Below are 23,764 nucleotides of genomic sequence, written 5' to 3' on the forward strand. Positions count from 1 at the left end.
CACAGGAAGTGTCTGTGCCAAGAACAAAACAGCTGTCTGAGGCAGGATGAAAATCTGGTACACTATGTGAAACGCTTACTCTCCCTTTCCTTGCCATTATAGGCCAAGCAAATTATTTTCCGATTTGAATCATTGAAGCATGGGACTTTCTCATGCCTAGCAGAGTGAGTTGGGCAGGGTACTAGCTACAGGCAGTGGCCAGCAGCACCACAGATGAAAGAACATCACCTCATCCCGCTCTCTCTAGTCCAGGGCTGTCTGTGTGCTATGGTTGGTTAGTCTGGGAGGAAACTGATCATGATGAAGGCAGTAAGACCAAGCTCAGCAGAATTCAAGTCTTCTCAGTGCATTGGAAATGTCTTGGTGCCCCTTCTAATTTCTTACCTTCTGCTCAAGCACCAGAAAGAAAAGTCCCCAGGGCAGAAAGAAGCGCCACAAGACTGCATGTATGCAGAGTCTGGACATGTCTCCTCACAGCTGAAGCTGCTCATATCCACACCAACTTCCCACTCCACTTGGGCTTGGATCCCCACTGGATCTTCTAAGTGACTTCACTAAGTCAGTCAGCAGCATTCCACACAGAAATGCTATGCTCAGCACAACATATTATTTATTTACTTCTCAAATACACAAAGCATTTCATAAACTAAGTTACCAAAACTGGAGGCCTACTGCTGAAATTTAATCTCTGTATCTGAAGCTCTAAATTTGCTGCAATACAATATGCTTCCAGGACCACAGGTGCATATCACATCTTTACCAGCAATAAAACCTGCACCACTGGCCAGTCCAGCATAGAGACTGAGCGTATGGGCTACTTTGCAACCCAGTTAGAAGCTGGGTATTCTGGACTTCACTCATAAAGGCATACTGCAAAATCCCTACGTGAGATGCAAGGCAAACTCTCACCAAAAGGAACCCTTTGGTGCATAAATACATCTGTCCCCTTACACTGGGTAGTCTCTCCAAGCTTAACCAAACATTGTACAGAGACTTTGAATAAACTCCCCATGATTTGATCAGTCTCCAAGGGCAAGAATTCTTCACAGCTCTCATTTAAATGTTCTGCTCAGGCAAAGTAGCTGTGCATCCCCTCAGCAGCATTACAAGAGAAGAGCACAGGTCTCAGAACTAAATGCCATTTTCTCACAGCATGCACACAGCACCAGGCCACTGGGTAGGCTGACAGGCACTTTTTACAGTATATAAGCAATTATTTGAGAGGAATTTTAATTTTTGAAGTCAAGAAAACATTATGGATCTTCAAATATTTGGGAGAATTTTAATGGCATTTCATCTTTCCTTTTCCTGGAGACAGTAGCAAAGAAAACAAAACAAACAAACAAAAAACATAAAATCCATTTTCTACTGTTCTTCTTTGGGGAAAAGAAAGCAAGCACATATGCACTTTGAGAAAGGACAACACACAACAGGAAGGGCATGTTTTTATAGCCCAAGCCACTTCTAAATTAATATTTTTCTTAATCTTGTTTTTATTGATTTTTTTCCAAGTGGCAAAAAAATGGTTTATTTGTTTATTTTGGGGAGGCAAATATGCAGATCATTTGAAGACACATATAATTTAGTCGTGAAAAGCAGTGAATTAAACATCTGAACAGTACCAATCCTCGTGTTAAACGATTGTGTGGAGTTTCCTAATTAAAGTACATGAAGAATTTGGAACAGTTTATTAGAAGATACAAGACCTAGTTTAAATGATAGGGTACCATTTTTTTCCTTCAATAAGGTCCAGAATTATTTTGTTTAAATTCCATATTTGTGACACTCAGAGCAAAAATGCTTATCTGACAGAGAAATGAAAAATAAGTTTCTAGAGGTTAAATTATCAAATCCCATTGCTTTTGTAACCTACTTGTTGCTCTTTCTGCTGCTGATAACTTGCTCATTGGAATCCACTGATCTAGGGAACTGCTCAAGAACAAAGCAATCAGCAGTCATGCCTACAGTTCAAGCTTTACAGAATGCTCTTTCAAAATCTGCATGACTGCACATATGGCTCCCAGTTTAATGCATATGAAGGATGATCAAAGTGGCATACTAAGGAAGCTGGCTGTACAAAGAAAAAAAAACAAACAAAAGATTAAAACCAAAGACCATCACATAACTGAAAAATGGAACTGGCAAAAGACTGAGACAAGAATAAAACAAAGGAAAAACAGATTAACATTTATATAAGAAAATATGTCCAAAGATCAAGGACTAGAAGAAGATCAACAGGGACCAGAAGAGGATATTCTGAGATTTGAACTAACCACATACAGTAACAGAATACAAAGAAAAACCTTCAGTTACTGTTTTACTACAGTTGTACTGCAGAGATGAAAAAAATATGATCCAACAGTCTGCCAACACACAGACTCATTTTGGTACAATTGAAATATTTTGAAATATTAAACTAGGTCCTTTAAACACGGTAAATGAACATCTTGAGTTCATGCTTAGAAATTCCCCTGGAAGAGTTTAATAACGTCATAAGCTCTATGAACATCCTGAGGATAAGGAAACAGAATAAAGGAATAAAAGATTTAAAAAAAAATAGAACAGGAACTAAAGGATACGTATAAAAACCCTCTGAAATTAAGAAATTAAAAGCCTAAGAATTCACTAGCTTCTTTATCTTTCATACATACATTACAATAGAGAAAGTCCTCAGGTTCTGGTTTGGGCCTGATTCCTATAGTTATCTGAATGTGATTCTTCAAGGTGTTATTATCAGACACGATTATAACTGGACTTCCACCACTACACTTACAATATTCAAATTTACTAACCCTTTACATCAGACTGTCATGAAAGCCTCCCTGCTGACTGTTAGAATGAAATTCAGTCTTTAATGTCTGGAAATAAGACCTGTCTCAATCCCACCAAGACTGAATTGCTATAGCTTGTTAAAAAGCAGAGATAGGAGAGGCAGGAATTTCCCTCACTAGGCCACGTATTCTGGCATTTGGAGGCTGCCACAGACCCTTAGGGGGGAGTCCCACCTTTCTAAAGTCTAAGTAAAGCTCCTGCACAGCTGGCCTTTGTTTTTACCTCTCTGACAAATACTGCCAAATAACACATTTGAATTCTGTATGTCATGTACTAATCCTTACTTGCACGCTTAATAAAAGTACACTTACCCTGCTTTTTAATGTTTTTGTGCTGTCAGTAAACTGCCTTCCCATTAGATTCAGAAAACAGTAGGCAAATTTATTGAATTACTTAAATAATTACTTAAATATTTGAGACAAAATTGTTAATTTGCCACGCTTAGTTCACTAACTTCTTGTTCATGACTGGTTTGATTTTCAGAAATGTTTCCTTGCATTTGTTAGCCCCAAAGAAATATCCAATAAGCAGAAGACTATTTCATTGCACATTTATTTTCTGTCAGATTTAAAGCAGACTGCTTCAACTTCCCATGTTATAGGAATAATATGCATAACCTAGGAAGTCAGTTTTAAATCTATTAAAATCCAGACTGAAGTCAAGAGTTTTTAGTCTACTAGTCTACTTCTAAAAGCATGCTTTTCATAGATTTTAATTATGCCAGAATTAGAAGTAAATGGTTTACAAGAAAACCCTCTTCAGCTGTTAATCAAGGCCTTTTTTTAACCATAGATGAGAATAGGAATTTTCAAAGGCAACTCGCAAAATCACCTGCTTTATTTCTCTCTCCAGGTCTGCTTAGGCACAGGTGTTTCTCAGTCGGAGCTGCTGCTATAGTCATAATTTTTAGCCAAATGTCCAGTCAGATGTAGATTAAGCCAGAGAAAAGCAACTCAAAGGGAATTCTGCTCATGAAAACAAAGGTTCTTCTTAGACAGATGGTGGAAGTAAAGAATAAAGAAAGTGCATATGATAGAAAAATGCCTGATAATAAAATGCATAATGCAATACAGTCATACTGCCTTGAAACTCTCTATGGCATTGTACTGTATATTATCGAGTGTTACTTTTGACCATATCAAAAGAGATCACTAAACTATAGGTAGGAAACAAGCTACATCAGGACAGTAGCCATGGCAAAATCTTAACCAAAGGCTCATGCCAGTTACTTATTACTGCTCAATGTTTCTCACCATTGAAAATAAATTCTTGACCCATATTGCACGTGGCTGTCCCTTGGGAGTGAAGGCAGGGAGTGAAGTGGATGATGGCAATAATGGTAAATAAGGCATTTGTTTAATAATACATTTATTGTCACTTCATCACTATAAGCACAGATGTTTATCAGCCTCTCACGGCAGCCAGAGCTGGCCCCTGATTATCTCTGTGGGTAGGAAACTACACATACCTGCCAAATCCAGGGAAATGCATGTGCGCATACTTATTTTTATTCTTTTAATTTTGCACTTTCTTGGGCAACTCAGCTTCATACGTCTGCTCAGTACAAGTTGATTAATGCTGACACACAGATATGATGGAACAAAACACTTGTTACCAATCATGCTGTAATGTACGATAAGCACGTCTTGAAAGGGCTGAATAACAAAATAACAGTAGGTATTGTACTCCTCTCCATTCATTAAAGAGGGATTGAGTAGTAGATTCCAAAATTATTCTCTCTTACTCATAACAAAGTTTCCTCACACCTAAAAGGTGCTAGGGGATCTAGCATTGTTCAGGAAGCAATAGCCTTGCATGAACATAAAGCATATTATACATAACTATTCAACTAACAAAACCCAGTTGCACGTTATGTTCCTTCCCAGACATTACCTACTTGATACTGGGGTGGGGAAGTAAAACCCTATGTTATTTTCAAAAGCGGAACAGATTATCCTAAATACTGTTGAAATTTGTAAGCGGTTGCATGACGCTAAGCAGTCACTGGCTATACGCAAGTAAAATGGCGACACCCAGTGGGAATAATGCTACACAAAATAGTTCTTTTAAAAGGACCGAAGAAATGTTATCTTGTTTTGTGGTTTTTGTTTGTTTAGTAACAGAAATTCTATGTAATTTGGGGATCTGCAGATTAACTTTTGGAAAGGAAAAGGGGTGCGTTTCAGTTACAGGAAAATAATGTTGCATTAAATTGGACTTCTCTAGAATTACCTCAAAGTTTTACTGCTTATCCCACTACAGTTTAGCCCCAACTTTTTTATTCTGTTACAGCTCTTGAACTAGAATGGCAACTGGGTATTAACTTCCCTTGCTGCCTTTAAAACATCACCCCGTTAAACTCAGCAAGTATTTTTGTTCTACACAGTCAAGGCTAAGAAGTAAAATTGGTTTCGGTTGCCACATTAAAAATGAATTAACACCTATTTAAAAAAAAAAAAAAAAAATGCTCACCCAGTTACTAAACTGTGAGAACAGCTGCCAAAAAGAGCTCTGCTCTTTCCAGGAAAATACGAATAGCCCCTACCTTCCCCAGCTCTGCACACCTCAGATGCAGCGTTGCAGGCCTTACTTACCCCAGGGCAGCTAATTCAGCCCCTGCAGCACCAAGCTCTGGGCAGGCAGATCCAGCAAGGAAGATCTAAGTGCAAAACGTTCTTTAGAAACACTTTAGAAAGTGAGTTGTCGTTGTCAAAGACAGCCAACAAAGCCACAATCCCTGTAGTCTGGTGGATCAGGAGACATAAGCAGTTCATCCAGATGGTCTGACCTGCATTGCAAGCTGCAAGCAGGACTGGGCACAGCACCCTGCAGCCAGACACGAGTAGGGACAGGAGGGACCCACACCCGCAGGCTTCCTCCAGAAACCAAGCACCCCATCCCCCCTGCACCCAGTAATCCCTAAGGCACAGCTGCGGTGTAGTTACCTGGAGGACAGCGATCAAAGCTCCTAGCTGCTCCGTTTCCTATTTGCATGCCAAAAGCTCTTGATGTACCACTGAAAGGATTAAGTAGGTAAACCAATTCATGCAACATGGGGAAAAACTCAGCTCTTCTTAACATCCAGCAGAGAACAGGAGCCCACTGTCACGTACCTGTTTCTTTTTCACATATAGACAAGAGAAGCAGAAAGCTGCCACTCCTGCATGGCTGTATGTAAGCCACAGAAGAAAACCAGGACACATGCACAGCAAAATGTGCAAGCTGCCCTAATTGTTACTTGAGCTGATGTACCTTAGGATCGCAAATGTTTTCAGCCAATCAAGTGCTTGATACTTGAAAGTTAGGAGCAAATTTTAGTTCTGGTTAATACTTCCACTTGTTCTGTTATTATGAAAAAGATTATCATACCCTACTTTTACCAGTCCTTTTGAACTATTATGGGAAGCATACATAACCCAACAGAGGGCTTACACTGTAACTAACGAGCTTGCATAAACTGGAAACATTGGAAGGTCAATGCAGGGAGTCAGAGGCTGTGTAGCATAGCTGTTTCTAAATTGAACTGTGTTTTTATTGTTTGCTTGGGGCCTCCAAGAAACCACAGAGAACAATAGTTACAAGTGAATTCAAACAAGACAATTCCTTTTCTCTTCTCTCCAGAATCGATTTTTTTTTTTTTTTTTTGGTAAGGAATTAAGGCTCTGCTCACATTCACAAATTGCTAGACCCTAGGTTCCAAGCTTGAACTGGAATGACTCTATCATTTTGCAAAGCTTCAAGCAAGCACCCACTACCTCAAACCAATGGTTATGTGAAAGTGTGTCAGGAGACTGAATTTGATCATATCAAAACACAGTTTGGGGCATACCCTTGGCATCTCGTCTGTTCTTTTATGGAACACCTTACATAGTAACTGTATCATCTTGCACAGTTTATTTAGAGAAAAATTAAAAAAAAAAGGCATGGTTAGTGTTCAGACAAACTCACAAGAATAAATGCAAGCATAACTCATAAGCTCCATCTTGTATTTATTTAGTTTTGACATCAGGCACAATATACTTGTACTTTCCAAATTAAAAATATATATAAATAAATAAATAACACACATTCCTTTCTTTTTCTAATGGCTAAAACTCTTCCCAGATTCTGAGGCTCATTACCATCAATGGGTTTTCCACAAATACTGCAGCATAGTTCAAAATCCTCCTTAATTTCAGGCCTTTCATCTGGACTCACAGCAGCTTTAAGCAGAGGCCCTGGATTCAGACCAGCATCATCACCTTGGGACAGTCTGCATCAGCATCTGATCCTCTGGGGCCACAAAAGTCTCCTTTCCCACCCCATTCTCCTACAGAGGGAAACTAGTTCCCCCAAGACACAGGTGGCAAGCCAGCAACCTTCCCACAGGCCAAGCCTGATCCAAAGGCTTCCTATCAGACCGTCTGACAAAACCCAAAAGCCACCAAATACTGGCCCAAGACTTTGACTCTTCTAGTCCACGGAAACAAATCCTCACTGTCTGTTTCAGTTTCCCCATCATGTTGAATGCTGTGAGGATGAACTAAATTCATACTCAAAATATATGATGCAACATATGCTGTAGGGTTGTAAAAATAACATGCATAATTTGCAGTGGAATTCTCATGCAAAGTATGTTAATAAGAACATTGAAAGTAATTTTCTTAAATACAACATTTTGTCAAGTTTTGTATTTCACATCCAAAATATGTAAATGTCTGACATCCGTAACTGGACAAGAGTTTCTCTGGTTATACATAAATGCCTCAACTCATAAATTTAGAGAATTAAAGTGTCATTCTGCACTTTCCTCTATCCGTCACGCCCAGGTCTTCTTGCAGATGTTTTGTAACTGCTAAATATCTCCCAAAGCACATCTTCATTCTAAACACATAGGATAGTAAATATCCAAAGCATAGCATTTAGTTATCAAAAAAAAAAAAAATTTTTTTTTTACAGTAGACGTCTTTTCAAACTATGATTTTTTCAAGAATAAACAGATGACAGTCATCTTTCTTCAACTACTGCTCAATAAAATCATTAGAAAAAATGACAATATCTTGCAGTCTTTTTTTTATTTTAATAAATAGAAAAAACATTAAACGCCCTTCATCGGAGCTGTGAATAACATTAAATTTCAGGATTTAGGCAAATATAGTTCTTTTTTGTAAATAATAACTTAGGAAAAAAAGGGGTTAATATGAGCGACTAACTAAAAAGAAGAACCCTCTGCATTTGGATGATATTCCACAGTTTATCTTCTATCATTCTAGCTAACCTGTAAGCTCAAACTGCTGAGCATATACAATGACACAAACAAAATTCCACAAAGGTTAATCCTAAAACTAGATCAATAGTACTACTGAGTAATAAGAATACTCTGTTTGGACAGTCTACTACATGTACTAAAGGCACTCCCAGGTATGGACACCCACACTGAGGGAATATTCCTCTGAACTGGACAGTAACTTGTACCTTACAACGACAGGTTCTCTACAGACTGGAACACATCTTTTCTTTTCTAATTATTATTTCTCTATCCTGTGTGGTAAAGAACTCTCTACACCAGTATCATTGGCATGTTATGTAGAACTTGTCACCTCCAAAAAAAAAAAGACCCGATTCTGCTTCCTTGGACAGACGCAAAGATTTTTATTTCATACATTCACTTTTCCTGCACGTCTGCAAAAGAAAAACATGGTTAAAACAGGCAGAATGTATGGTTTGTTGTAACTTAAACATTTGCTATTACATGACGTACATAGTGCTTCATGACGTAACGGTATTTTCATAGAACAAAGGCAGTACTTATGGTGCAGTAGTTATGATGACGTCCATACGTTTTAGTGTACATGACAGAATAGCAGTTTAAAAGCATGATATGCATTTTTTAAACGGATGAAGAGCAACTGCTTTGTGATGTGCCACTTCTGTTCACGGACCGTAAAATTATTTTATGTTATGAAGTCATGAATTCTCGGGCCATCTGTCCTTCACTCACCAGGTCTGATCCTTTCCTTAGTGCCAAGAGCTCTGCAGCGTTACTTTAGGCACCGCATTTAAATGGGGCCTACCAAGCCAGCTCACGGAGCCTGAAGTCGCCTGCATGCTGAAGTTACTCAGCATTTGACAACGCAGGGGAGAAGCACGGTGTAAGTGGGACTGAGACAGCAAAGGGACAGGAAAATACGTGACAGCGCTTTTCCCTATTTTTTTTTTTCCCCGTAATTCCGATGGTAAAGCTAACGAGCCCCCAAGGGCCGTCACGACAGCGCAGCTCAGCGTTACCTTCCCAGAGCAGGCGGCCGCCCTGCCGCCGCAGGAACTTGTACCAGAAGGGGCTGGCGGCCTCCTCGTCGGGCAGCAGCACCTCCCCCAGCCACAGCGCCGGCTCCTGCGCCGACAGCGCCGCCGCCGCCCGCGCCGGCTTCATGGGCACGGCGCGCTGCGGGTCCCACTGGCCCAGCTCCGGCCGCGAGCCGGCCACCAGCACCGCGCCGTCGCCCTCCGCCATGCGGCCGGGCAGCACCACGCCGAAGCGGAACAGCATGACGGCCCGACGGGGCTGTGGGGGGCTCGCCGCCCTCGCTCCCCTCTCCTCAGGCCGCCCCGCCGCCGCTAGGGGGCCGCTCGGTGCCGCGGGGGCCGCCGGCCTTCCGGGGCGGGACGGGGACGGAGACGGGAACGCCTCGGGGCGGCCCTGAGGGGACGGGCGGCCGCGGGGAGGGGGCGCAGGCTGAGCTCCTGTGAGCCTGGGCTGCTGCTTGTGGGGGCTGGCTGGAGCGGCTGCCCGTAGACCTGAGGGACTCACTTCACTCAGTGAGCACACACGTTGTTAAATTCCTGCAATTCGCAAGCAGTTCTCAAGGAATAGTCTCAAATAAAGCCTAAGTGTTCAGGGTGTTGATATCTTCTCTGTTTATATCTTCTCACCCAGACACATGAAGCACAGGGGAGAAATGTTTACAAAGCTTCCTAAAAAACACCTTCCAATTCCATGCATTCAGGTCTGCCCTGCTGGCTGTAATTTGCCAACTCCTGCCCATAGCAATTCTCAGGGCTTACACAAAGGCTGAGAAAAAAGGATGCGATCCAACCCTTTATAGGACGGTCCTTGTCCGAATACACCCGCTGCAGAAGCACTTAAGGACAGAAACAGAGAAGCACTACTTTATGTAGGTCAAGTTCTGGGAACAGGATGAAAACCTTTCCGCGAGTCAAAAGACGTCCTGCCTCAGAAGGTGGCTGCTTGCTTCCTGCGTTCAGTGGTGATGACACGCTGAAGAGTATGTGCAGCCAAATTTATTTTTAAGAATGCTTTAGCTCGTTTTCACTGATCCTCATTGAACTTGTGTAAGTGACATGCCACCGCTGTCCCAGACGTCACCAAAACTGAGAAATTCGGGCAGTACTCCCTGCGTTTCTGCTAGCACCAGCCCTCGCTGGAGCGCTGCTTGCTGCTTTTGTTGAACAAAGTAACACATTTTAATCCTTGCTTTTGCTCAACCTTACAGTCAACTCACCCATAACCTATCTCATAATTGTCTTTCAAATATCTACCTCTCTAGCATATGCCATCATTTTAGTATTATGGGCAATGCAGAATGTAATGATAAACTTAATTTTTCTAACCCAGAATTCAGGCCTCAAGGTAGCCTTAAAAGCATCTTGCATCTATCTAAAACCATATGCTGCTGTTCATTCCAGGCACCATTCAAGCCAAGAAATTAAAGGATCCAACAATCCGATAATTTAGTTCCTGGCCGTTGTCTAAGCCTTAATGTAAAAAGACCACCAACACATATGTACCTTAAGACAAACATTAACTTCTTTGTGCCTCTAAGTACCGAGTCTTTACGTTAGACCTGTAAGCCATGCGGAGCATGGGATTCTGGAGTCCTGTGGGTTGGGGGCAGCACAGATAGAACAATATTTATTGAAGAATACTACCAATCTGAGGACTGAGTAAGGTCTGCAGGCAGGATGAAGGGGATTATCATTAGATCTGGGGATCTAATTAGTTCACTGGTGAGCTAAAGGTACCATGAAGTTTGGCTTCAAGCTCAGAAGGACATTAAAACGTGTGGTTTTTCCATTGCTGGCTTTGCATGGTCTATGGACTTCTCATCTCTAAACTGGCATTTTAGCAAGAATCAAAGGCCCATTGTGGGGCTTACATATACTGTTATTATTTTGGATTGCAGGAGTTGAAGATGTACTGTTGGGCCATTGCTATAACCTAAATTTAGTTTTAAGTGTGACCCTAAGGCATTAACAATAAACCAGCTTCATTTGCCTAAATGACCCCTTATCTTTGTACTGCATGACCAGCACTTATTCCCTGCAGTTCTCAACACTATTCTCAAACCTAAAAGCCTTCCCTATAAGCTGGTCATCTTTTGCAGCCACAGAGTTAGACAGGACCATTTCCTGGTTTTGTTATATTAGGTCCTTGTTCCAACTTGGCAAGCCTTACAAGTCCCATCAAAAAGCTTTGGCATAAACATGCCAGAACCCTAATAATCAAGTTGCTTTTAACTGTCCCAAAAGCTAGTGTTAACCGTTCATTCCTGGGAGAATAAACTACTATCTGAACACTGTGGCCTGTCTGAATTTTGACAATATATATTGTGCCTTTGTGTCCTTAACACCTCTTTAGGATCTAGCAGTATACTTGGACCAACAATGTCTAATGAATGGGAGCCTAGAGCTGCTTCAAACTAGCAACACAGCAATGTTTGTAGTTTCCTAAAGCTACACAAGTCCCTACGATTTCTTCTACTGTCTTTTCATGGCATAAAATTGTCCCATTATTTTAATGAACTCAAGAGTTTTGAATCATTTGTTACAGTCAGAAAACTTGAAAAGTAAGGTCCTTACTTACAGAAAAATTATTACTGGCTGAAATTATAATAAAGACAGTAGTCACGAATTTGACAGTCCACAATTCAGGTTTCCAAGATGAAGTTTTCTTCACAATTTTCTTATTTGAGAAGTGTCTACTAAATGTAGAAATAGCACACAGCTATCTGAACAACATGAATGCTACTGAAATGACAGATTAACTTAATATTTCCATGGTAGGGCAGCCTGTGTCTGTAGCATGCATGTCCTTTACTGATTGCAGACTTTTACACCACGGGCCTGTTTGCAGCTTGGCACAGCTTTATCTGTTGTCACTGTAGAGTGATCTCAAACAACAATATTTCCAAGTAGGGAAATCTGTAGTGAAGACAGAGTTTGAAAAACAAAACCAAAACAGAGATCCTGAAAGGATCTGGTTGGAGAAGAGAAGGCATTTAGGCGTGGTTGGTTTTGTTTTTTTTTTTTTTCCCTGATTGCAAGTTTTGGTTGAAGTTTAGATTAGCTGTGCTCCTTCCTAGACTAGCCTTTCTTCCCTTTTTAGGTTATTTTATTTCTTGCAAAGATACTGAGAAAGTGTTATTGCAATTTCCAACTGTTTGCTCTAATTATAGGAAAGAGAAAGGCAGCACACTGTACACTCTTGCTGGTAAAAAGGAATACCTGTGTATTATGCAGTAAAGTGTGGAGACTGAAAACAGCTTAAAGATTTTAAGAACCTGTTGCCAGATAAGCACTATTATTCCATTTCATTCATTTTAGGTGCTGTTTCAGGGGAGCGGTAACTCCATGTGCTGTTTTAGTTGCTTAGTGCTAATAGCAGCCTTCCATGCAGACTAAGCTAAGGAATTCTGGCAGGACTAACCACTTCAGGAACTGTGTTGGAAAATTGTATTCAAATAACAGGTAGGACACTACAGCAGATTTTTTTTCACTTTTGCACAGAGTTTGGTATAGCATATTCCCTTAACTTAATAGTTCCTTATTTTTAAAAGTAACTAGGCAGCATAAATATGCAATAACATTACAGTAACACAGAAATAACTGTTCTAGTGGGTTTGGTTTTTATAAATCCAGTAAAAACAAAAGGCCATCTCTGCATCGTCCCCCGCCTGAAATGTGTGGGATGCTGCAGAAAGTCCCCATATAATTCACCAGAGGGTGAATTCACCTTTCAGTATGCCCTATCAGCCTCATCAGTGCCCAGATATCAACAAATGTCGCAGACAAACCCAGAACACAGCTAAATTCCTGCTTCAAGCAGGAAGTTACCCACATGGTTCTTGGACGGATGTTCTTGGGCAGCCTTATGTATTTCTTGTGGGACATCCATGCCAGGGAAATACATCCCCAAGCAGAGCTGGAGTTCTGGTAGCCCTAGCATCAATGTGGCTCCTTGACCTCGCACAAAGAGACAGAAGAGAGGCCCCGGATTTACTCAGAGGGCTTCTGTGAACTCTTAGGGGAGGAATAAAGATTTAATGATTGCAAAGTACCTTGAGATTCTCAACTGAAAAGTGGTATGGAACCATAAATTGGTACTCATGATCATGTATCCTGTTTGAAACCAGCCTTTTACCACCAATGGAGTGTGAGGTTTCTCATTAAAATACCTCAGGGAAAAAAAAAAAAAAAAAAAAAAAAAGGAGTCTCAGGCTTTTTGCAACAAAGTACAATATAAAGCATTTGACATGGAATACTACAATTTTATTCCATTAAAGCACACTCCAGAGAATGCAATCTGACCCAAAAGTAACATGCCATATAACAGTTTAAGTAGAATAATGTGCTTTCTTTGTGGAGACTTACACATTCCTTCCATTTTCAAAAGCAGATGCACAGACTGTAGTAGCTGTGTTCCAGCCTAACTAATGCACCATCTGTAACCGAGCACTGCTTCAGGGATTTATGGACCCCCAGCAAATCACTTGTTGACAGAAGTTCCTGTATATTATACTCCTGTGGCCACGTAAAGAAAAAGTTACTGTTTTTCATTTTGTGAACATTTTTCTTGCAACTTTTTCTTCACTAAGTCACACATAGCATCAGAGGGCAAACCATTTGGTATGGTCTTTACAGTCTGAGCATCACTTTATAAATGACTAAGTTATTATTCTTGCATTCAGGAACAACAACAACAAAAAAATCCAAACCAGTTTCTGTTGTGCAAAAGGTGAAAGAACACTCCTGTTAGTTTACAAAGCAACTGTGGGAAAGTTAAACAAGAAAAGTTTGTCCTCGATATGGTCTTGAGCAATAGATCTCATTGTTTTTTATATGCTCCTCATAAAACAAGAAATCCATTTTATTGGTGACTGACCTTATCATTTTCTTTCTTCAATTATATTACAAAATAATCACAACTTAAAGCCTTTTCCTTAGACTGAAATTGGAGGAGGATCAAGCAATTATCTTTAAAATGCAAGGGGCAAGAGGAGTGAAAAAAAGTCCAGAAAATGACACTGCCTTCTACCTGACAGTCCCACCACACACACACGAGATTGCATCACTAGCCAAAGCTAGTAAAGAAGCAGATTTAGTGCTTAGGTAGATAACAGCATACGGGGATCTTCAATATCTACATCACCTTCTTTCCTTGTATCAATATGATGCTGTACCACTGTATCAATCCAATACATTGCTGCTTCTTCATCTTCTTGGTTTCATGCATTCACCAGTCTGTCAACTGTACTTGTCTTTCTTTTAAAGAAACTTTATTTCAGCTGATCTGACAAGCTTCACAGAATTCACTTAACAGACACAGAAATAATCCTTTCTGCGGAACAAATGCTATTTTCATCCCAGCATTAAAAAAACCTTGAAAATATGAACCACAGCTTAGAATGAGTGCATAAACAGCGCGAAACATAGCAACCTTCCACAGGTCATGGCAACAATTTGCAGCCAAGAGACAGAAGATGTGTATGACATACTTTGGAGACTAGATCATAGACAGGGGACTCCTACTACTTAATTTGGTGTGTGTATATTGCTGTGTACCATAGTGACCTGTTTCCACTGGAGCTCAAGTTCTCCCACAGATGCCTTTCCATTAGCACAGACAGTCCCGCAAGGTAGTCCCAACACAGAGCCACAGCTGGCTACTCAAGAGCTGTACCTTGGCTGTAAGTCACTAGCAGACCATTTCTTGGTTGTTTTTATTTTTTCTTCCCCTCCACCTGTTTGGAAGGAATAATGTTTTGGACATCCACCTGAAAATGAATCAGTCATGTTAATGAGCAATAGCACAGGAATATGTACTTCATTGGCAGCATATGAATACTCTCCTTGTAAAGTTATGTTTGTACATTACATGTACATATTGCATTGTCTTGAGCAGGCATGAGCACAAATTACAAGATCTTTGTCAGTACTTACTTTTTGATCCTCACTGCATTAAAATATAATTGTACAAACTGTCTCAAATTTATGTCTCTCCCCTCCCCCCAGTGCTTTTAAATGTATTGAAAATTAGCACCTAGAGTTAATTATCCCAGTTAGAGATTTCTTCTTGGTTTCCAATACTTTACATAATCTGTACACGTACATAGGCACAATATTCCCAAGCTAAGATCATTATGGAAGACTTAGTACTATAAAAATCCTGTTGCCAAAAGCCTCTCCAGTTCTGAGGTACATCTCAACAGAAAAGCTTATCGGTTCACAGATTAGTAACAAGCACTAATTTGACAAAAATTGAATAGTCCTTGAGTATGTCACTCAGGACCTCAAACATGTTATTACTGTGATTACGTGCTTTTATAAAACCTTACTTATCCCCCTTACTTGGACAAAAATACAGGTATGTGAAACTGCTTTCTTAAGTTATCAAAACTAGCTCTTGCTTGAGCAAATTCCTTGTCTGGGAAACTTATAGAATAAATCCTGCTCTGATCTCTCACTTTTCAAGGTCCTTCCCGTAAATCAATTAAACAGATATTTTTAAAAAAATGTATTTATAAAGAGATTGCTGGAACTAGTCCAATGCAAACTTCAAGCACTCTTCAGATGCTGTCAGCCAAGCAACCATTCTTCGCAGCATGCAGTATTTCTTTTACATGTGCACGTAGTAGAATATTATGTTCCAAGTTCCCAAGAGCTTAATCTTGTTTAAAAAACAGTTCTTTACACTGCATACATTTACAAATTCTTAATTTATCACTAACTGCAGTTATCCCAGTGGTTAAAATATTTTTAAAGAAGAAAAGGGAAAGCTATTAGACTGGCGTGATGGCCAGTCCAAATTGACAGGGGCAGCACAATGGAGCACTTGATGATGAGCAGTTCCTGGATTTTCTTAGCAAACATCAACATTTAAAATGACTTAAAGTGAAAGCAACAATTAAGCTCTCTATTTTCAATTATACTGTAGGTTTGACTGCATAAACAGACTTTTTTTTTTTTACCTTAGTTATCAGTGATACTGTAAACATTCACTACCCTGATGCCATTAAATGGCACACAAGATGAACTATCCCTCAGCATTTCAAAGATCTAGACGTGGTAACTCCATCTGTTGCTTCCGTAATCAGAACTTCTGAGTATCAGTCCCAGCCTAGTGAATATTACCAGTGCTATGACATAGTTCTTCCCCAGTCAGGCACCGTGGTAAATTGAGGTACCGACTCTGCATTCCAAGTATAACAGACTACTTATTTTACCTTTTATCTCTGAACTACCTCATTTTCTGCTGTTCACTTTTTTTCTTCAAAGTATATAAACCCTGTTAATATACAGAAATATTTAAACAACATAAAATAATCATTTAGCATTTTCAACTATCTTACCAACACATGATGATGCATGTGAAAGGCACGCTTAATATTTTTATGCTAATATGCAAGTTCCCTTAGAAACCATTTATGGATACTTGTTGGTATTTATCAACCATTTGGCTGTAGGACGGAACTAAACAGTTTGGCAAAGCTGCAAACATCAACAGCTTTTACAAAAAATCAAGCCTGTTGCACCACGCAATCAGTAGAATAATCCATGCTATAGGCTGCTCAAAGCCAAGCACTGCAGATGAAATGGCAATCGCAGGCTTACCACATCCATACACAACAATCATCTGAAGGAGAGCTTCAGTGTTCTTTTATTCCAGAAAGATCTCTACTGAACAAGCACGAGCCTTACATCTTTCTAGACTTAATATTACAAAAGCTGAGTCCAGTGTTGTTTGCCTGGGAAACTAAATGAGTCAAGGAAGCGTTTTCTGTTGGAACAACTAAACTGAATTTATTTTCCAATGCTGCTCCTTTTTGTATTCTTTAAGGAGAGAACACACATCAGTATTCATGTCATTCTGGTCTTCATGTCTCCATACAAAATGAGGTTCTCTGACATGTTTAAAACACTAAGCCTTAGAAAGTGGGTGTTGCTTTCATCATATTTAAAAAGTGTAAAATGCAAAAATACTGGCTGTCAGTGCCTTCACTTAACAGGAGAGAGATTCAAAGTGACTCTAAGGAAAAGCATTCAGATTTAGAAGTCTAAACCTAAGACTTTAATTATTAGAGGTAACAGATAAAACAGCACCTTCTATTGATTTTATCAGCACATAAAGGATTAAATCTCTTTGGAAACATACATTTCATTTTCTATTTTTTACCTAAAATTTGAGTATTAACATTGGTAAAAGTTTTAACTTTACGAAAACGTAGCTAATTGCTATTTATAAACCTATTAAGTGTTGTACATATGCAAGTTAGGTTATTATGACTTCAAATTAGGAGTCCCATTGGGGACAGCCAATGGGATAGTATTTTTTAGAACAATGCAAAGAAAAGAACGGGTTTTGAAAGAAAATGGAATCATGCAAACAAACTGTTCACTGTCTGGACTATGTAGAATTCAAGAGAGGCTAAGCATTTTCCTGCTGAACTGCCTGCAAAGCTGTAGGGGTTTTGTTGAAGTTCACATGCAATCAACTCAAAATTTTAAGTGGTTAATGAAATTTCAGCTAGTGATTTGGGTATTATATTTTTTGAATATTGCAAATCCTCTCTGCTTCTCACAAACACTTGCAAATGTAGCAGCTTTTTCTTTAGGGACATGTCATCAACCAGAAAAATAGAAAGCTACTGAACTGTTTCTTGGCAGCTAGACTAGAGCAATGGATGAATTGCACATTATCACCTACAAGAGCTTATTTCAGACTTAGAGAACTACTTTGTGCTAGAACTGAGACACACTTTAAGCAGCAGCCAGTCTGACCTGGATTAGACTGCTTTAAAAACTGCATGGAAATAAATGGAATCCACTCATTTCCTCACAAACACCTCTTTTCTGTAAATTTACTAATAGAATCATCACATGCCAAAACATGAAAACGTACAGCACATATATTCCCAGAGCTAACAAACTAAATACTGTTCTACTGAAACCAAAAATACTCAAAAATCTGTTGAAAGTTTTATTTACATAACAAATCCAGCTGGCATCATTTTTCACTCAAGTACTTCTAAGTCAGATAAACAAGTTGCTGGCAGTCTTTCCCAAGTAAACAGGTTCTGTTAACATTTCTGTGAGTACTGCTGGAGAACAATTACTTTTGTCTTACATTTATTTTTCTGTATTAACGCTTGCTTTGCTGTAGCACATCTTTGTTCAAACATTGCCACCTGCATAAATTCAGGGAAATAGACACTGACATGCTTGATACATTGATCAAACTAAACATAAAACGAACTCTGCATGAATTTCACGGAATTACTTTAGTCATAGCTTCTCACTTCATTTTAATGTGATTACATCTATGTGCTCCATAGGGAGCAATAAATAAAACACTATTTTTTCCTCACCCAAGTTGCATTATGGATGAGTTTGTCAGAACATCCCCTTGAAGCATAACAGCAGCTTTAGTACTGGCTTGAAATAGTGTTTTGATAAAATCAATGACTTCTGTTATTAATCCAATTCACACAGATGTAAAAACCAATAGATCAGCATTTAATGCCATAGAAGGAAACAGAAATGACAGAGTACATCTGCATTTGGTTACGACGGGATCACTGACAGTATGAGCTAGATTTTGGCTCTTGGCACATCTCACAGCAATTCCTCAATCACATTATTATGGAGTAATGTGCCATTAGCTGGGTTGTGGTAAATGACCTGATAAATTCCATCAGTCTGCTCCAGCTGTGAAGTATAACATTTGCTGACTGCCATGTCGTCTCAGCTCATTAATGAGCAACTCATTATACAGCAGTAGCTTGCAATTATAAACTCTTGTGGTCACCACAGGTCTGGGAGCAGATAACTAACTCCCTTGTCGTGGATGAGGTCCCCAGATAACAACCTGCAGCTGGTAACGTTCTCCATACTTTCTCCACTCTCTCCACAGGTTATTTTCAGCTTGATCACAACTCCAAAACATTATCTCCACAGGTGCAAGCAGTCACTCTAACCAGCTGTGTTTTGAAGAATACAGGCTCCTAGTCTTCACATAACGATCAGGTGCTTACCCAAGTAGCACAGCCCACTTCAGCTGGCCATTTGTCACCTGTTTCCTCTGCTAGGTCACCACAACCTGCACGGTATACTCAACCCCTTTGTTTGTTGTTCTCAGTAACTACCATAATTAACACCACGTTGTTCATCCAACTGCTGTCAATTAAAAAGGATTTTCAAAGTTCAAACAGAATATTCATGAGGCAACCGTGCCCTAACTGTCTAGAGTAGCACTTGGCAAACCCATTTTTGCTGAGTGTCTACCTGTGATCACAGTCTTTTACCATTACCTTGATTAATTGAGAGAGCTTAAGTTATCACATATACTTCACCTATTTTGAAGATTTCTTACCGACTTTTTATTTCACTTATGACCTTGTAATACACCTATGTACAAGGTAAGTATTTTCCACAGGTTTCTCATTCCAGTGTTATTCTGGGACTATTTAATGCAGCGAAATAATTTAACATCATTCATCCTATGAGGAGAAAAAGGTGAAAGCAAGAGAGAACTTGGTACCAGCTCTCTCAGTGATTATGACTTGAGAAACAAAGGCTTATTATTTAATGTTCCTTCTCTGCTTGATCTGGAGACAATGGAGAGTGGATCTTCCACATATGAAACTCCCCAACCATTTAGCTGTAACTCTGTAACTGTTAAAAAAACAAGAGACAAAAAAGACCAAAAAAAAAAAAATCAAAAAGTTTGGTTTTTATTCCAAAGTAGAAGGAAAAATTAAACTTTTTTTTTTTTTCAAACAGCTTTCCAATTGTCCAATTGAATGATATTCTGAGTTACGTTAAAATACACAACCCACATTATCCCATCAACACAATGGTACTGCAACCCTGATGACAAATATAATTAAGGCTTCAACACCCACTCTGGAACAAAACCCTGAAACAGAACTGCTCAACCACTTGAGAAAAAGGAAACAAGAAAGTTGGTTATTAAAAAGTGCGATCTTTTGAGTTGTGCTATTTTTACTGATTTGTACTATGAGTATATATATGCATCCCATGATTTAGAACCAAACGCTTTTTAGTCTGAGCTAGGATGTGCATGGGCATGGTCAGGCCCTTCCCTCCCACATGCAGCAGGGATGATGTCTTGCTGAGTCACAGGACCCTGCAGTCTCACATATGGCATAGATCAACACAGTAAACCTTGCATCTCATCCTCTCAAGCCCTCGTAGGTTCTTTCCAAGTCCCCTTGGAAATGGCAGATTGTAAAGATGCAGATGAATGGTATGTGTCAAGTAACCTTCCAACGACTAGAGAGTAGTCCTTTTTCTACATGCACAAGATTTCTTCTGAGTGGAGACAACTACACCTGAGGAAAAAATTCCCACAGACACAAAAAGGAGAAGTGTTTCCTAATGGGTTTTGTCCTTGTGGTGGGTTTGGCCTTGCCTGGCTGCCAGCAGCCCACCAAGCTCCCCAACACATGGGGAGACAGTAAGACAGCTCATGGCTCAGCAGAGGATGACTGGTTAACAGACCAAAAGAACTAGCTTCTTGTTGATATCTGTAGTCATTTGTGTAAAGAGTGCACACACACACCTCCCTTACTCCCAGAAAGACTGAGGAAGTTTTTCGTGATCTCAATGTCCACTAGCTTGACAAGTTACAAAGCATTTGCATGTTAATCATTTGTAAGGCAAATCAACAGATAAATGTAACCAGGCACATCAGTCCCCAAGGTCAAACACCTCTTCACAAAGAAAGGGGGGGAGAGGTAGTACCAATGTGCTTCACCTTGAGTGGAAAAGAAGATTTTGATATTGGCTAATGTTTGTTTGTGATATCCATCTGGTGCATGTTCCAAATTACTCAAAATGTAAATGCTCAAGTATATAGGCAATTAAGTATTCTGTATTTTTTTTTTTTTGTTAAAACTTCTCTGTTAGGTAAAAAAGCATTTTTAATGAAACCTGGACAGCACTTAAAACTAAAAAGACATGAAGTACAAAACACTAAATAGGCAAGCACTGACATGACGTAAGACTTGTAGGTTCAACATGACTCCTAGAAAACTGAAGAGTTTCAAAATAGTATAGAGGATCATAGCTATTTACAAGAATTGCCCTTCTCCCTGATCTTCAGCTCAGGATTTAGAAGATTATCGTATTGCCCCTGGAGTGTACAATAAACACCAGAATCTTATCAATGACCCCCCTACAATCAGAAAGACCATCAATGGCAGCATCTTGTACTTGAAATGGTCTCAGCCTATTAAAACCTCTAAAAGCCTGGAGAGATTTTTCTCAGCTATTTGCATGCTTGAACTAGTCAAACAAAATAAGCAGCTAGATCAGCAATTCTGACATCATTTAAGCTTCACCTGAAGATCAAAGGGACAATAAAAAGTTAACACTGCAAATCACACAACCTTTGTAAAGAAAAGAAATCAGTAAAATGATGCACTTTCTTACCTATATGTGGATTTCATAGGAACAAAATAAAGAAACTGAGTTTTCTATTTACTTGCCAGGCTCTTCTACAAATGTTGATGAAAACACTTTCTATAAAGAAACAGAAATCCATCAGAGAGAATTTCTATTCTCTAAATATTTAATATAAATGCTGCTTTGTTTAACCAAAATTACATCAGCTAAAAAATATGATTACAAGTTGCAACTGCAGTTAACTGAAGTCCAAAATCACAGGTCACTTAGACTGAACACATTTTATAACAAAATACAGAAGCAATTTTGTGTCATGTGTAATTCCATCTGCTGGGAAGTTAATCTTCCTGCATTGTTAAATCAAGAACAATCAAGCTGCATCAAAATCCATGTGCACAGTTAGATACCATATGAAACTCTTCTCGCTATAGAAGTAAAGCCACTTTGCTCAGACAACATCCACTCTTCCCTCACTCTCGAAACAAAAAATGAAGTTGACAGCTGATGCTCATAAACAGCTGCCACGGTGCACAACAGCCATAGTTTTACCTTAACCAAGGCTCAAATCTCATTAAGCGACACATTATTTCCTGCTTTGTTTGCTGCCAAGGCCTCCAGAATGTCATACTGAACACAACTACATAAATGTAAGACTAAAGAGTACACAACACTCAAACGATTACACAGTATGTAACTATCAAATATTAACACTTCTGAGCAAAGTCCAACATATATTCATGCCAGGTCCTTGATTGCTCCTTTGCTAAACAGTCGCATAATCAGATTAGTTTTGTTCCGCAGCCTACTGCTTTGTCAGGATGTTCACGTGAAAATACTAACGCAACCCAACTTTCACCTTGCTGAGCAGAATTCCCTCCATTTAAATCACAAGAAGCTTGAAGATAGCCCTTTATTACATGCTTCAAAAAGTACCTTAGGAAAAAAAAGGTAAATCTAAGGCAAAAATCACATATTAGAATCTAGTTTTTGCATTCCACTATTTTAATATTGTAAAATACTCAGTTCAATACTACATTATAACATTGTCAAACTCAAATAATCTTATTTATATTCATTTAAAATTCATAATATTACATTTTAAACAATTTTAAATAGTGTATTCATTGTATGATTTTAATGAAAAATGTCAGCACAATTTAGGACGAAACTAAGCTGACTAACAGACCGCTGAAATAGCATTAAGAAAGAAATAACATTTTTGTTTGATTCTACAAATCTTGCTTTATATGAACTGTACCTGAGGACATCCTAGATTTTTTTTTCCTTCTGTATTTTGCAATTAAAATCATACATGCTCATTTTGCATACATTTTTCCTGTGACCAGAGATTGTTACTAGGTCTGCTTGCCTATGCTTATCTACCCCTGCATGTTGCAGAATTTGGTCTGTCAAAATAGCAGAGGTGGAGACTTCTGTTGTCACATATCACAATGCATCTAACGACGATTCAAAATGTTTTCTAAACTATCAGCCTATTAGCAAATTATTAGCAAGTGAAAGCTATCAGTGCTTTAATTTTGCTCCTTCTATTTCCTAATACATTTTTTGTTCCCCTTTTCTGCGAATTACTGATGAAATCAAGCAGATAAATTCTCCTTATCAGGACCTTATTTTCCTATTATCCTTACCAAATACTGCCACTGACACCAGCACGTAGAACCTACGCCAAAGACACACTGGTGTTCAGTAGAGAGAACTGCAACTCAAAGTTAAAGCAAGACAAAAATGATTTCCTTACATAGCAGAATATATAAATGTAGTTACGAAGAGAGAAAAACAAAAGGCTAACGTGCACCTTTGTTATGCCTGTTTAAAAAGTAAACTAGCCAAAAGTTTGTAAAGGTGTTTTAAGTAAGCTGTGTTACACCACATTACTCAGCACAGTTTATATTTTTTTTAACTTTCAGATTTATGTACTACAGGTGCATTTTTATTTTTAAAGACCATTGGTATACTTATTCTAACAAATGGCAGGACAAGAGATCAGTTCTTGGACAGAGTTTTCCATTTTAGTGAGGTTTTTTGTGTTTTGTCTTTCCACAAAGGATCTGAACTACAATTACTCTCTAAAAGCCACTCTGCATGTTTACTTCTGGATCATTTTAAGCAACAGCTTTCTAAAGGAAAACTTTATCATGAGCCAATAAACTGAAAATGTTCTTTGCAAACAGGCATCATAAATGGATACTATCTTGATCAGATAATC

General features: G+C 39.1%; 1 protein-coding gene across 1 annotated transcript in view; it reads right to left on the bottom strand.

Annotated features, from left to right (window-relative positions):
* EPM2A (EPM2A glucan phosphatase, laforin) overlaps positions 1 to 9,440 on the bottom strand; it is a 41,123-nt gene extending 31,683 nt beyond the window's left edge. Inside the window, exon 1 of the mRNA XM_035321963.1 lies at positions 9,100 to 9,440. Within this exon, the coding sequence (XP_035177854.1) occupies positions 9,100 to 9,361 (262 nt within the window). The 5' untranslated portion in view covers positions 9,362 to 9,440. The remainder of the gene's footprint in view (positions 1 to 9,099) is intronic.
* Between the last annotated feature and the right edge of the window lie 14,324 nt (positions 9,441 to 23,764).

Source organism: Oxyura jamaicensis, chromosome 3, assembly GCF_011077185.1.
Source record: "Oxyura jamaicensis isolate SHBP4307 breed ruddy duck chromosome 3, BPBGC_Ojam_1.0, whole genome shotgun sequence".
NCBI lineage: Eukaryota > Metazoa > Chordata > Aves > Anseriformes > Anatidae > Oxyura > Oxyura jamaicensis.